The sequence below is a fragment of the Thunnus albacares genome, chromosome 9 (assembly GCF_914725855.1).
Source record: "Thunnus albacares chromosome 9, fThuAlb1.1, whole genome shotgun sequence".
NCBI classification, from domain to species: Eukaryota; Metazoa; Chordata; class Actinopteri; order Scombriformes; family Scombridae; genus Thunnus; species Thunnus albacares.
The window spans coordinates 21020338-21036480 of record NC_058114.1 but is presented as its reverse complement, the minus strand read 5'-3'; the positions used below and the strand labels follow the sequence as shown (position 1 = coordinate 21036480).

The window sequence follows — 16143 nt, the reverse complement described above, 5'->3', positions numbered from 1 at the left end:
TTGATATATAAGTATTTAGTTCACAGTGAACTCACAGTGATTGGTTATATCAGCTGGATATTTGTTTATAGTGAAGTACATGATGACTGTAAACTAAGAGTTCACTATAAGTAACATTTCACTGCAAACTAAATTTTCAACTGCCAATTCCTTGTAAACAAACATATCACTGTAACTGCAGTGAAAAGTCAGTTTACAGTGATCAGTTAAGTTAACTTACAGTGAGAAGTTAGTTTACAGTGTACAGTTAGTTTAGGTGAATACTGACTGTATTACAGTTTACACTTGTTTCACTGTGAAGTAACCTTTCGCTGCAAACTAACACCTCACAAGTTGACAATTCTCTGTTAACATATGATCACTGTAAATTTAATCCTCTTATTGCAACAAAAACGCGATCCTGGTAATGATACACAAATAATTTGTCTTTTGGGACACAACTATAAAATTTAACTTAAACAATCCCTATCATTTTGCTCATCACAGCCAAACATCTACATGTATCATGTTTAAAAATTCAGAGCTTCATAAGGTACTCTGGCCAGACCTTTAAAACAATGACACATGCAGTATTTGCCTGTTACCCCACTGCTTTGGATAGAGACAGATGTGCCATGACAGTACGCAACATCACTTCAATCAGAGACTGCAGATGGAACTGATACCTGCTGCCTTCAGATGGCTGTAAAGAGAGTCACCAGGGTGAAGAAGAGGTTAAGTGTTAAGAATAGGCTGTAAGTGGTCATGGATGACACAGCTGGTCAAGGTGATGATCACTTAATAATCTTTATTCTGTCTCACTGGCATTAATGCCATAATTGGAGCAGAGTGACAAATGAACAACAGCTGCCAAATACCTACCCAAACCACTTATATACCTTATTACTTAACCCCCCTCCTGAGTAATTAGGGTGGACATCAGCAGGGAGGTTCACTACACACATGCACATACAGTATATACACATTATTTTGCCAAACCAATATCTACATATTATACAATTCCCTCCATACATTAATAAAAAATGACACTATTCAATATAATATGTGACTTCTAGAAACACATTTTACAGACAAGACACATAACCCTCCCGTCTGCTCCTCCTCACACATGGTGCAATCATGAAATATAAATTGCCTTGAGTCCCACAGCAGACAGGAAACAGGTAAATAACTCAGGTAAGACAACCCACATTGCAAATGTGCTAGCAGTGCTAAGTGTACCATCAAACAACAGAGAGCTGCATGCCTGCTTGGTGTACTGGCCCACATGATTTATGTGTCATGCTTTGTGTAAGACTGACTTCCCAACATTAATATACACATTGCATGACATACAACAATATGAGATGAAGGAGTATCTCCATCACACAGCTGGTTCAAGAATGTTTAATGAGAGTGGGAAGACAAGCAAAACATGAATAAAGGGATTCGTGTGATTTTAGAGAGGTTTATGCACTTTCACCAAATAAAGGGACCAAAATATGATGGCACAGAAGTGTGCTGAACTGTCAACCTGATCAGAGCACGCAGGCTGTGATCAGCATTAGGCACACTCATTCTTGGCAACCAGGTTGACTTCTATTATCTGACGAAACCTCGTCTGGAACTCCATGCCTGGCAAAGACTGATTTTTGTCCTGTGATCACATGCTTGTCTGTGGTTCCATTCGGTGTTTTGATTTCTGGGTATTCAAAGTAGTAATCCACACACATCAGGTAGTCAGCATAATTGAACTGAAATAAATCTATGCCCACTTTGGCTCTTTCTGGAACTGGGTGTGGGATAAGTGGCTCTTTGGGGTTGTTATTACTGAAGGTGGTACAGGTTGTACACTTTTCTTCTTTTTCTTTTGTCTGCCTAGCCAATCCTGGCCTGTAAAGGACACATCTGGTCTTTTCTTTGCACTTCACAACGCCAAAATGTTATTCATGGATTTTTCTTCTTAGACTATGAGGAACAGGTAATTTAGAGCCATTGAATATTAGTCCATCCATATTTCACAGTTCCTCTCTGAATGTCTGGTATATTGTTTGATGTTGTTTGGTAGCTAACTCTGTGTATCAGGCCGCCCTTGCTGGACTGTGTCAGTGACCACCTGCAACTCCTTCCTTCCCTGGTTGCTGCTTTGAATTGCGGCAGTTTTTTCTGTGATACTGACAGTTAGTGAGTGATATAATAAACCTCAAGTTCATCCTGGCGGAGTTCCTTTTTGCTTTCTTTTAAGTGTGCTTGACTCGGTGCATCTATACATCTATGTGGATCGCTTTTTATATTTTATACTGATTCATATTTTACTTCAAGGCTATACTTTTGTATACTCTTGGTTTTTCTTTGCAACCTAGCAGGTTCAATAAGAAGTGGCGTCTTAAACATTACCTCTAAGGACTTGTGATAACTCTCGACATCAAACATGTGTCTTCCATTTAGGTACTGGTGAAACTTCTCATAACCATATACAATTGCAAGCAGCTCTTTTTCTATCTGAGCATACCGCTTTTAATACTCTGTGAGTGTCTGGAGCCATAGGCTACTGGCTGCCCCTCTAGAAGTATTACAGTCCTCAGGCCTTCTGAACTCACATAAACGGACAGTAGGACCAGTTTGGTTAGTACCTTAGTAACAGTGCTTTGGTAACAAGAAATTTCAATTGCCATTCCCATTGCCAACTTACATCAACTCCCAATAGTTTTCTCAGTGGAGAACTAACCTCTGCCAGATTAAGAACAAACTTGGAGAGCTATTGAAGCCTTCAACAAGTGCTGCTTTGTCCTGAGGAGCTGGCAGCACTTTAACTTTTTCAGGATCTGGTTTCAGACCATCCTTACTCATCACGTGTATGTTCATTCAATACATTTGTATACGTGATGAGTGAAACCACACTTGCACGAAAATCACATTCTGTTTTGGTAACATGTGGCTATCAAACAGTCCCAACACATGGTCATAGTTGTTAACTTCCTCTTCGGCAAACAAATTGTTGTTCAACCTGTGGTTTCAGAGTACATCAGTTCCTTGTTGGCCTTCGTAATGACCCAGTTCCTTGAAAAACATTGTTGCCAACCCAGCCAGTCCTCTAGTTTGCCAAGTTGAACTGCTGCAGTGCGGAAAAGTTCACTTTTGGGGCTATTTCCCAACAAACTCTTGTCTGAATAAATGTACTGTTCCGGCTTAACTTCTGACACCATGTGGTGTGTTTATACTAACACTAACACTGTTGGATAGGGGAGGAATAGAGGCCAGAGGAGGTGTTCTGTGCACTTGTGTGTTAACTTTATTGACATTTTCTCAGCGGCCTGTAAACACTCCTGGACAAAGCAGAATGAATGATGAAAATTCCACCCCGACTTCAAACCAGATCAGACACTGCTGTATCAGCTGGGACCACCAGAAGCATCAAAGTGAGACTCCTTTATGTGGCTGGGCTGTCAGAGCATCTAGCCAGAGTCTTCAAGACACAACCAGTCAGAGCTTACCACAAACCACTCAACACATTAAGATCTCTGCTGGTACACCCTAAACCCAGGGGACCAAGAAGAGGACAGCTGGAGTGCTGTCATCATGTGCAGCAGCTGTGGGGAACACATCAGTAAAATGACCTAAGTTTTTTTGTTCATGTAATCACACTGGTTCTTAAAGTTATAAAATGCATATGATGTAATTTGATCAATAATAGTTTTATTACATTTGAATAGAAAAACAATGTGATTATGTTCTTATCTTGATTATATCAACAGGTAAAGGACGCCATATTGACTCTTTAGCAGACGTTGTGTGAGGTGCATTCTTGTGTTTGTATATTGATCACAGCGTGTTTGTATACAGTATATTGATCATCAACCCCCATGGTTTAGAGGAGGGATTCCAGGAGGCATTGATTTGGTGATTGGCAGCTAAAATGATGTCTAGACATCTATGTTAAATTTTGTTTGAAAGTGAAAGATTTTTAGACACAAAAGTTTCATATAATTGTTGTTTCAACAACACTTCAATAACTATATATCAATATTAAGGAGGTAGTAAATACTTGTTGAAACAACAGTTTTATGTAACCTAGACATTTAAAAATCACTTTTAAGGGACAGCTGTGGCTTAGGAGGTAGAGCAGGTCGTCCACCAATCAGAAGGTTGGTGGTTCAAAGTCCACATGTGGAACTGTCCTTGGGCACTGAACACCAAATTGCTCCTGATGGTTACGCCATCAGTGTGTGAGTGTGTGTGAGCATTAGAAACATTGTAAAGCACTATATCGGTTGAGGTTGCCATGCAAGGTTGGCACCAGCCATCAGTGTATAATTGTGTGTGTGAATGGGTGAATGTTGGCATGTGTTGTAGAGCACTTTGAGTGGTCGGTAGACTAGAAAAGCGCTACAGTCCATTTACCATTTCAACTACATTACTCCAATTAGTAACCAAGATGTCTAGACAACCTTTTATCTGCAAATCTCTAAATAAATGCTCACTGGGATATGGATGTGAATATGAATATGAATGAAAAAACAACACACCTTATGAGCTACTTTACTTCTATTATTATTGAAATGATAGGTCCACTATTGATTACATTTGCATTTTTTATCTCAGAGAAACAATGGAATTATTTTTTCGAGTTTTTTTCAGACTTTTCAACAACATCTCAAAATCATCACCAGATGGAATTTGCTTCATGTGACCTAATTATGGGGCTTTATTCATGTGATAACAGGTGGTCTTATATAAGATCTTTAGCGCTGGATGAAAATGGCCCTGGATATTTGTCCAGTTGTCCACTGACTGATTGAAGATTTTAACCTGTTCCTTGTCAATGTGACCAGTTTTCGTCTGACAGTTTTCCAGTTTTCCTTTCTTGATGGGTCCTACATACTAGCAGAGATGTTGAATAGTTTGTCCTAAGTTTACTTACTCCATTACATGGTAGAGCTAAGATAACATTCGATCTTAAGTTTCTGCCGCTGTATAACATCATGTGCAACAGTTGTGAGGAGCACTACATCGGTGACACAGCGAGGCCATGAACAAGAGACTGAATGAACCATAAACAGACAACATCAGCAAAAAATAACTTACTGCAAGAAATATATAATATAAAGCTATAAAGAATACATATATAGCACAAATTGAGAATGAATGAAACAAATCAAATATTTCATGAACTGATTCATGTGTTTGAGGTCCATAATACAAATAATATATTAAACTAAACCATTTACTGAAAAAAGCAAAGGAGTGTCAAAATAAGTACCATCATTAATGTAAGATGAAAAAATGTGAGTGAAAAGGGAAAAAATGGGGAAAAAAATAATGCAACGTTTTATGCTGAAAAACCAATAACCAAACAGGAGTCAGTGGTGGAGCAGAGAGAGACAGAGTAGACAAGCTTTTTAAGAGTTTCCAATCCAGAAACCTGGCTGAACCTCATTGTGCAAACACCCACCACTCTGCTGGCTCACTTCATTAACGCTGGTGAACACAGGAGAGAAGAAAACCAGTATTTTGTGTATGATAGTTTTTACCTTTTATTCTTACATCATGGTATATATTTATTATGCTTTACTTAAGTAAAGGATCTTAAAACTTCCTCTATCACTGATAACTCCTTTGTTCTCTTTTTCATTATGGCTTTAAACAGAAACTCTCACTACTCTATTCCTTGCATCTCACTTCCATCAACTCAAATCGCCTATTTTTCTTTCTTACTTATCAATCCAGCTGTTGTTTCCACTGATTATTTTCATGCATACTTTTGTTATCATGCTGTCTAAATCTGTGTATGATTTATAACTTCTTGGTGTCTGAATGAATAGAATTTGAGTTTATCACATATTTACCCAGCTACATTCATTAAGATAGATAGCCGAAATGTATACAACTCACTGATGATAAATGAGATAATCACGCAAACTGACTACACAGCTTGTTGACAATGAGCTGTTTTTGAATGTCAAAAATTAAAAAAGGGTGAAAGAAAATGTAGTCTAACCCTTTATGTCATAATAAATATTTGTGTGAATGTGTCAAATCCTAAGGAAAATACTGGGCTCTGACTGGGTGGTACAAGCTGTATAAATCACTTTTTGAAACCAGCCATCCATTTTAAATTTAGGCTCTATACTGTAGCTCTTCCAAAGACACCATATGGATGAAGGGCACCAGTAACCCAAGATTTACTTCTGTTTACTGCCATAATTGTTGGAGTACAATTCCTTTAGTAAACCCTGTGGAGTAAATCCCCCTTGTGGCCAAGGCTCCATATTTTTGGTGAAATCATATTCTCAAATATATTTGTTTGCATGTGAGAATAAGTAAATACTGTATATGCAATGCATGTATACACACACACACGGAGACACGCTTTTTAAGAATGTGCAGCTTTTTGAAGGAGGATTCCTGGCGCTTTAATAGTCGCCTCTACATTGACCCACTGACATCTCGACATTTACAGAGTATTTGCGACACCGTGTGGTACTAATGTATAATTACAGACTGCTGCCGGGAAATGGCGTCTTTTAATAGTACAGTAAAGGCTTTAACCCCCTGCATCAATGCTTTCCCCTAAACTTTTCCCCATCTTACAAAGAAGCTGATGGTAAGTCACTAAAACTAAACTGTTGCTTGTGACAAATGGATAATACGTTCAAATGATGGCCTCCTCTCTGTCAGAATTAGCCGGATGTTTGCCAACCTGATGATTTCCTGGAGTTTTCTGTAAATGCGGAACAGCAGGTGATTTAAAACGTTATCTTGAAAAGCAGGTCGCACCCAGATATGATATGCAAGATTGCTGCTTACAGTGCAAGCTATTCCCCCCCCCAATAAACCCATAAAACTAAATCAATGTTAACTATGATTTATTAATTAAACTGCAGGACTGTGCCCTGCAATTGCTAACTCAACACGAATCAAATCAACCTTATTCAACTGATGGGTCTGCAATGCTTCTACTGAACAGCAGGTGGCCTCTGTGGCTGCAGGTTAGCCCACAGCAAGCTGAATTTAGGTTTAGATATGAGATAGTGCAAGGCAAAATATTATATTATACTATAATGGCCCTGTTTATCACATGGTTTACTGCCTGTATCCAATATAACAATGATACTGTTGTTCCATTAATTTAACAATTCAATGCTTTCTCTTTACAATTTGTAATTAGGTCTATCTCAAAGTGCTACATATTAATTTTAGGGAGAGTTAAGTATCTCTTGTGTAATTTTGTCAACATTAACTGTGAGTAATCTGCTATCTTTTCTTAATTGCTGCTTGCTTTTTATTTAATAAGAGAGCCCATGTTTTTACTTTTGGCTGGTCTAATTTTGGAGCCAAACTCTGAAAATATCCAAGAGATAATTTTATATCTACGTCTCTCAACCTCCTCTTGCATAAAAATGATATATATATTTATATATTCTCCCACTTATCTAAGTCCATAAACATACATATTAAGACCTGACCTGCACTCTTCAGCTTGCCCAACACATGTAAAGTGGGAACCTGTGGACGTAACTGCTCACTTTTTTTTCAAGAGCGCATCCCTCCGCTGTGTGAGATGAGTGACAGCGCATGCAGAGTGCTGTCGGTAGCATTTGCAAGTCAATGCTCAGATTTAACCTCTTCACTCTCCCCTCAGTGCAGATCGACTGCCTGAATTCAAAATCAACCTTTGAAAAGATGCTCTTTTCTCACTTGGCCCTTTAAAAAAAAAAAAAAAAAGCAGCAGAATGTGAAAATATAAACCATCGCATTGGCCTTGTGTAGGAATTCCACTGGCACACATGAAGTTATCTTTTCTGCAACAAGGCATCACGAGGAAACTCTATTTTCTAAAAGTCTCCTTGCCTCATCGTTACCTCTGTGAGCATGCAGGGAAATTGTGCAAGCTGGTACATTCACAGATACTTGGAAAGTCGAAAGGAGATCTTATTGCACTTCACTGCGGAGAGACACAAATCACTCCATTGTTCTGTTTCATAAGGAAAAAAAATGCCAGTGAAAGGGAGAGGTATACAGTGCATTTCCCATTTCCCCAAGGTTACAACAGGTTATGGTGAAAACAGCGGTCCTATTTACAAAAAGAACAAAAAGTATTTAGACAAGACCATAGAAAAATATGGATCAGTATTGATCTCTTCAGTGTTGTGTTATGTGGTCCAAAGACTTGAGGAGACTTTTTAGCAGAGAAACAACGTTACAGCACAGCGCTGGAATTCCTGAGTTCCCAGATACACATGCCTGTGGGCGTAAATGTGTCAGCGTCTGTTTTATGTGTGCATACGTGTGCGTATGTGTGTCACAGAGGGTGTTTATTTGTATCTGCCTGCCTGAGGAGACGAGGTGTGTGTGTGTGTGTGTGCATCCGTCTGTGTATGTGTGTGACTACGTGTGTGCGTGTGCATGTGAGCATAGCTGCTGCTGATGTGGGTCATTACCCCTTCTTTCCCCCAGGGGCCATGCAGCAGGAGAGGACAGAAGGGGGGGTGGGGGTGGGGTGAAGGGGGTGCTTGGGGGCAGAGGGGGGGATGGGAAAAATGGAGGGTGGTAAAGGGAGTGTGAAGAGGGAGGGTTTGAGATTGTGTGTGTGTGTGTGTGTGTGTGTGTGTGTGTGTGTGTGTTTGTGTGTGTGTGTGTGTGTGCGTGTGTGTGATGTGGTGGGGGGTGGGGGTGGGGGGGTAGTCCCAGAGGAGCAGAGACCAATAAATCACTGTGCCGTCTCTGCGCTGACACCCAGCTTGTCTGATGAGGGACAGGGAGGGGTGGGGGCAAAGTGAGGCGGCGGTGAGTGGTGAAGGGGGGGGGTGAGAGGGGGAGTGGGGGGGGGGGGCACCACCATGACAACACTGTGGCCTTGTCTTTCTGTCATTCTCGAACCCCATCCTAAAGACACTGGGGAAATAGGGGGAGAGCTGGTGGAGCCGAGAAGGGTGCAGAGTAAATTAGGGATACCACAAAACCAAAAGTTTATGACCCAAACCAAAGCACCTTCCTCCAATATTTTCCTTTTTCCCTTGTGATGCCGTTTTGTAAAGCGAACATTTGAGTTGAATAGAGTTGAACTAAAGGAAAAATCCAATCTTTCACTTAGTGGTAACTGATTTGTATTCCAAGCCTAAAAATCTGCTGTGATTATTTAAGTTATTTGACTATGTCAGGACCAGTTAAAGATTTCATTTCCCAGAACTTTCAATGGTTTCAAGAAAAAGGGAGTGAACCTGTTGCATTCAGATGCATGTAGGACTTATTGTACATGATGAGAATGATAAAGATCAAAACAGAAACAGTGGTGCGTGAGCTTTTTCATGTTGGCACTTGTGAATCCATTGCATCCTGCTCCGTAGAGGCTATACTGCTATTGGAGAAATTGGTTTCCCTGCTGCGTCTATGATGTATTCCCACTGTTATGAATGTTGCAAAATTGTGAGTCTGGGAAGAAGGCCATGCTCTTCAATTGTGAAGGACTGTCTCCAAAACATGGATGTTTACCATTGATGTTTTACATAGCTCAACATTTCAGCAATCAAACTCTATTGTTCAAGGAGCTCTAGTGGAAATACACCTGAGTGATTTGAGGTCATCTAGATTAAACTTTTATCTCTAGAATTTAAAAAAAACAAGCACTCAAGAGAACCAGAAATGTCTTGTACTCTAGCAATACTGTCCATTCTGTTTATGTGTATTCCTCTTTTTTATCTTGAATTTTAGAGAGTTTCTAAGATAATCTAGAATCTCACAGTTATGTTTTTAGATGAGATTTTAGTATACAGTCCCACAATTGCCCCTGTCTATGGAGAAATCGCAAGTGAAACGTATTGATCCAAGCAAAGCATTGTAATAACAGCTGTCATCAAGCTGCCTTCCAATGAAAAAAGTGTAAAAAAAAAAAAGAAAAAGAAAAAGATGGCTCATCTTCTTGACAGGATGTGTGCCCAGTAGACCTTGTCCAGAGTTTCGGGGGTATCATTTACTGCTAATATCATAGTCACAGTTTGACACCGATATTGCTCCTGGCAACCACGAAGGAATGAAGTCGTTTCTGAAGTTTCGTGGGAAGTGAACTTGTTTTCATCACCTCATTCAAAGCCACTCCCTCCTGATGTTTTGCTGCTTGGTGATAATTTGCCCACTGTATGGAAAACCAATGGTTTAGCATGTCTTGGTGCTTTGCTTTAGGTTGTGATTATAATGGGATGCTGCTGCTGCTGCTGCTGCTGCTGCTGCTCCAGGCACTTTCCACTGTTTTGCCCTTTGATACAGGTGTGTGTAGGTGAGCCTGCGTTCACTTACACTCAGTATACATGTGCTTTGACAAAACTGTCTCTTTACAACCTCACGCGACTGAGCTAAAACCAAAAGCTCCCATAGTATTACCACCATTGTGTCCTTTTCCATTGTGGGGCCACTTTGATGTCCCGTTGCTCTGAGCCTGTGTGGAGGAGAGAAGGGCAATGTGGACTTGTGGTGTATTTAATCACTGGAGCTGAGCCAACACACACACACACATATACACAAACACACACCTAGCCCACTCCTTCATCTGACCTGCCAATAGCAATAATATGTGTCCTTCACTTATCATTTTCTATCATCTATATTATTATGCCTCCCCCCCAGCACAACGCTAACACAGACTCATACATCCTGTGCACCCCCCCGCCACCTTCCCCTGCCCCGCCCCGCCCCGCCCCACCACCCAGCCCAGGAAACACTTCCCTCCCAACACACACACACACACACACACACAAACATGAAACATCTCCCCGTGCAGCAGCAGACTGCAAAGCACTGCATTCCTCATGACTTTTTTTTTTTTTTTTTCTAATAAATGTGATCCCAGAATCCGGGAGGGAGACCAGTGCTGTGCATTAAAATTCATGGAAAAAATGGCAATAAAATCTTTCTTTCTCTCTCTCTCTCTCTCTTCCTCTCTTTCTCTCCTTCCCTCTCCACTCTCCCCACTTGCTCCCCTCACCCTTCTCTCTTTTTCATTCCCTCACTTGTCTGTTCAACACACACACAGGAGCACACAATCTGCACACCTACGCAGGCACATGCACAAGCCACACACACACACACACAAGCCACACACACACACACACACATTTTTTTCATCACCGGTGTGCACTAACCCTCCTACTGGCTCGTCTTTCTCAGCATCCCCCCTGCTGTCCTTCATCCTTTATTCTCTTCCTCCTCCCTCCCTCCCCCTCTGCCTTTCCTCTCTCTGTCTGTTTCACACACACACACACACACACACACACACACACACACACACACACACACACACACACATATATACTCTCACACAAACACACACACCCATCTATATTTTCCAACTCCACCTCTGGCAGGTTGTGATTTCCACTGTCAGAAATTGCTTTTTCAATATCTCTCTCTCTAATTATGAGCCCCGCTAAAGGGGTCGTGCCACCAGAATACCAATTTTTTCCACCATTTTTTCCCTCTTCTCCAGAATAATTCTCCTTTTCCATGTAACAACAATGCTCATGTTCAATATATAGCCGTGCAAGCGTTGCAGCATTATCACTATTGCGTTTCTGTGGGGTTGTGATGCCTTCTCGGGATTTAGATTTGTTTGGTCCTCTCATGTTTGGTCAGTTCCCTTTGGTTGTGATTAATTTTTGACATCTCGCAATGAACAGGATGATGCAGACGTCAGAGCAAACTATTTATTTCCACATCAACAAGAATGAAATGAGAGAAATGTAAGATTTTTGAATGCACTGACGGCTTGTGGGGAGAAAAGGGGAAACCGCTGAATCTTGATACAGCCACACAACTCCTTGCATTCTCATTAATCACTCCCTGTACCCAGGAAAGGGTTAACCTCACTGAGCAGTTGTAGCCCGTTTGATTGACGTGCGGAGCATTGTGCTACCTATACCCTCCAATCAGTAAACGGTCAGCACGCCCCACGTGGGTGTTCTCAACACCCATTGGCTCATTTTACCAGTGTTTACTGTGCCGAGGCCGAGCCCCACGTGGAGATTTCATTCAATCAGTGAACAATTCCTCTGAACCTCTTCTTTCTGAAGAAAAATATGCACTTTTTATAAAAAAATAAAATAATAAAATTATTATTATTTTAATTGTGTGGATAGATTTTCAATTACGTGGCTATATGCGAATGAACCTAATTGCAATGCAACACTAACAAGAGAACCCAGCAATGGTTTCTTTGCAAATATCATCAGGCTATTTGAAGAGTAGCATTGTGTGAATGCTTGATGCTCGCATTTAACCAGCATTTATAACTTTATCCAATCTTTGAGGGGTAGATTGGATAAAATTATGGTTAACATCACAAACCCCTCATAAGGTTATTCATTCTGATAAAACAAACTGTGGGGGGAAAGCAGCAAACCATGTCTTTAGGTCCCCCCCCACCCCAACCCTCCTCTCCCCTCCACCCCCGCCTTTAAGAAAGCTACTCATATGTTATGTCCCATTGAGGATCAGAGAAGGGGGGAGTGAGAGAAGTGAGGGACTGGGAGTGTTGTGTGAAAAGAGTGCAGGCCAACGAGCGAGACAAAAGAGGCTGCGGCTGCATTGAATGTGCTGGTGGTGTGTCCGTCTCCGAAGCCACAAGCAAACCACATCCCCCCCCCACCCCTCTCCCCTCAACCCCTCCACCTCTCTGGTCTTTATGCTACGGACGGTGAAAATATACCGGAGAGGGAAACCAATTGCGATATCGTAATTGCTGGAAGCGCCAAGTTGAGGACTTGGACGAAGAGCTGTCTTGGACCGCCGGGTGTTTCTCCTCTCCTCTCCCCGTCCTTACTACACGTCGAGTGCGGTGCGGTGCGGGGTTGGAGATATAACCCAGAACAAAGGAGTCTTGAAGCAAGGAATGAGCGAGCCGAGACTAGCTTTGCCATTACCTCTGAAACCAGGCCAAATGCCTCTCTGAGACCAACAATAGTACATCGGCTGCTCGTATTTCTCGACGAAGCTTTCCGCCCCAAAAGGGAGAAAGAAGAAGGACAAAAAACGCACACAGAGACACAAGTCGGAGGCTACAATGTTTCCTCAAAACCGACCACCGGTAAGTAGGCTACGCGACAATGTAATAGTCCACACGCGATTAATGAGGTTAATGTCTTAAAACCGGAACCTCCATGAAATACAATGAATGTAATAACCGCCAGACTGTTTTTAAACCTTTAATGAGCCTCTGTAGGAAAGTGCAAGCCGGAATTGTTTGTCTTTGTCCTTATTGTGTATTTCCTGGGATTCCTCTGTAGGGGGGAATATGATACTCTTCAGGCTGTTAAATATATCGCATCACATCTTGTTTGTCTTTATATTAACGCCTGGTGTGATATTTGTCTCATGAAGGTCAGGCTGGCAGATAGTCGTCCACAGCAGTGAGTTGGGGTTTAGTGAGGCAAAGCCCCCCCCCCTCCTCCTCCTCCTCGTCCTCCTCCTCTCTGCCCCCCCCCCTCTCCTCTCAAACAATGTCCAACTTTACTGAGTGTCTTTGTGTGTGAATCCCATGTCCTTGGTGGCCACAACCATCAGCTCAGAAACATGGAGCCTCCTTCTATCTCCATACTATTGTGGAGTTGACCCAGATGATGAAGTGTGTGTTTGTTTGTCCCTTCCTCACGGGCTGGGAGGAGGAGGAGGAGGAGGAGGAAGAGGAGGAGGGGGGGGAAGTGAGTCAGCTTGGCTTGTTGACACCTTCTCTCAATGGTCTGCCCTTCTCAAGTGCCACTCATTGTTTAAAAAAAAAAATCTGCTCTTGCTTTTTTAAAAAAAATTCTTTTCAATCATATCAAGGGTGATTCATGCTTCTGCTTTACTGATTTGGTAGATTTAAACCCCTTGTTCAGGGAGCTAACCACTATTACCAGAAGTCCTCTATAACGGCTACTTTCGTGGTTGTAAAAAATGGAAAGAGAAATTGGCACGCTGTCTGTGTGTTGAGATGGATCTCTGTGAGGGTTAGGAGCGAAATTCATGCTGCATGGCTTTAATTTGTTTTAGTCGAGTTAGGTGGAGAGCTTTTGAGCAGACTGAAATACATAAACACTGGTCCTCCAGCTGTGTGAAGTATCAATTAAGACCTGCTCATTTGCCTAACCCTCATCTACATCCCTCAGCCATGCCACCCTGCAACCCACCCCTGACAGTGTTTTGACATTCATGTCCCATGCATTGAAACCAGATTAAGCACACTGTGAAGTATAACTTCATGTGAATGTGTGTGTATGCCACTTGAATTAATTCTTCCAACAAATTCATTCATGCAGTTGAAGACCCAGAGAGAGACATTGGTTTATTTTTTTGTAGCTTTTGTGTGTTGGCGGTAATGCTTCATTTACATTACCATGATGCATTGTGACCCGTATTTCAGCCCGTGCTGTCTTTTTGAGTGATCCCGTGAGTCTCCCATGCCTAAACATACAGCTCATACACAAACATCACACATACACACGCCAGCAGCTGTGTATGTAGTATAGCTGACTGCAGGAAGGCAGGGCAGGAGGCAGACTGTGGGTCTGTGGTTTGCACTGTAAACCCAATCCCTCTCATCCAGCCTCTCCTCACTGTGTTCTTGTGAGAGCTCCAAACCACATCTTAATGTATGGGCAGGCATCCCAGGGTGAGAGGAGCAGACTGCGGCGGGGCTGGGTGGAATGTTTAGACCAGCGGCCCTGTTTCTTTTCAACCCTCCGCACATCTCAACAGCACCACGTGAGGCACCCGTCCTCAGAAAGTCTCTGGCCATCAGTAACTCTTGTTTGCACCTCAGAGTGAAGGGCCACTCAACCCAGCAAACGGCTTAATCTCCAAAGCGCTGGGCTGGCAGTAACCTGTCACCACTGGATACTGGTCTGCTGTGAAGGATGTGACCCATATATATAAATATATATGTATGTGAAATTCATATTTTTATCCAATGATAATTGATACATTCAATTCACATTCAGGTGCATTCTGAATAAGAGACTTAGTAGCTGGTAACTGCCAGGTGACATATAATATAACCTGCGTGTTTATAGCTTCTTATAGCAGATCTTTCATGATTTTTCATGTAAAGTTTTAACTCGGTATTCACCTGCTGCTGGACTGTTTAAACCTTGAAGAGTCCACACATACAAGAAATGACCTTCAACACATATTGTGTACATAAAGGTAACTTCAATTACACATCTTGCACACCTTAAATGTACTGACTAAATACAGTTGAACACCTAACTTCTCCTCACCAGAGATAAAAAAAAAATCTAATCATATGCACAGATGTAATGACACTGTGGTGTCCAAATTACATAAACATGACATAGAGAGATTCTGGAAAAGGCTTCAGGCCCTTGCATGCGTTCAGATAATTTAGGGATTCAGCCTGACACCAAATACAGTAGACGAGCTGAGAGGAGTATAGGACATGGCAGCCATGGCTGGCTGTCTCAGATCCTTAGTGTTCTTTTAAATCTGCCACTGTGACAGAAACATACAAGCTATACTGTAGACGCAGAAAGGAGTGGCTACACCGGAGAAAGGGAAACATCAAAGTAGAATATAAAATTGTATTCAAATCAGAAGTGAACAGAAGGTTTGTAATATCTATGTTAACTTAATATATAATTCAGCCATGTCAAAATACAACAGAGCTGAGAGAATAAATATATTTATAAAGAGAAAATTGTGGCATTATTAGCAGGTTAGCTTCACCCCACAATGAAGAACACTAAATGTCCCATATGTATCTTTGCTTTGGGATAAAGGGGAGTTTGGAATATATTTCCATTTCCACAATAGGCCTCATCTGTAGAAGATAATAGAATTATTATAAGTGATCACAGACATCCAAACTCAAAGGTCACAATAAGATCGGTCATAATATTTCCAACAGCCCTCTACCTCCATTTTTTCCCCCTGAACAATGCCCTGAGATGGGGGAGGGGTTTATTGTGAGTGATCAGTTATTCAGTGTTCTCCTTACTCACCCTCTACAGACAAATATTCACAAAAACTGCTCTTAAAATAACTTTTTTGACCTTGGTTATTTGTTTGTAGTTTTGGCCATCATGATAAATGTTGCAAATGATAACATTTTCTTATCAATTGGAGCAAACAGTGATCAGACAGGTTTTTAACAAGTTCTCATGTTTGTCATATTATCTT

At 41.5% G+C, this 16143-nt stretch overlaps 1 protein-coding gene across 5 annotated transcripts in view; it reads left to right on the top strand.

Annotated features, from left to right (window-relative positions):
* Positions 1-6482: 6482 nt before the first annotated feature.
* Positions 6483-16143, top strand: part of tle2a (TLE family member 2, transcriptional corepressor a) — a 50240-nt gene continuing 40579 nt past the window's right edge. For 3 of the 5 annotated variants that reach the window (XM_044362391.1, XM_044362390.1, XM_044362388.1), the window contains exon 1: positions 12467-13054. In XM_044362391.1, the coding sequence (XP_044218326.1) occupies positions 13031-13054 (24 nt within the window). In that variant the 5' untranslated portion in view covers positions 12467-13030. Of the gene's footprint in view, positions 6584-12461; positions 13055-16143 lie in introns of those variants that run through there. The other 2 variants (XM_044362389.1, XM_044362392.1) reach the window with 2 other exon arrangements.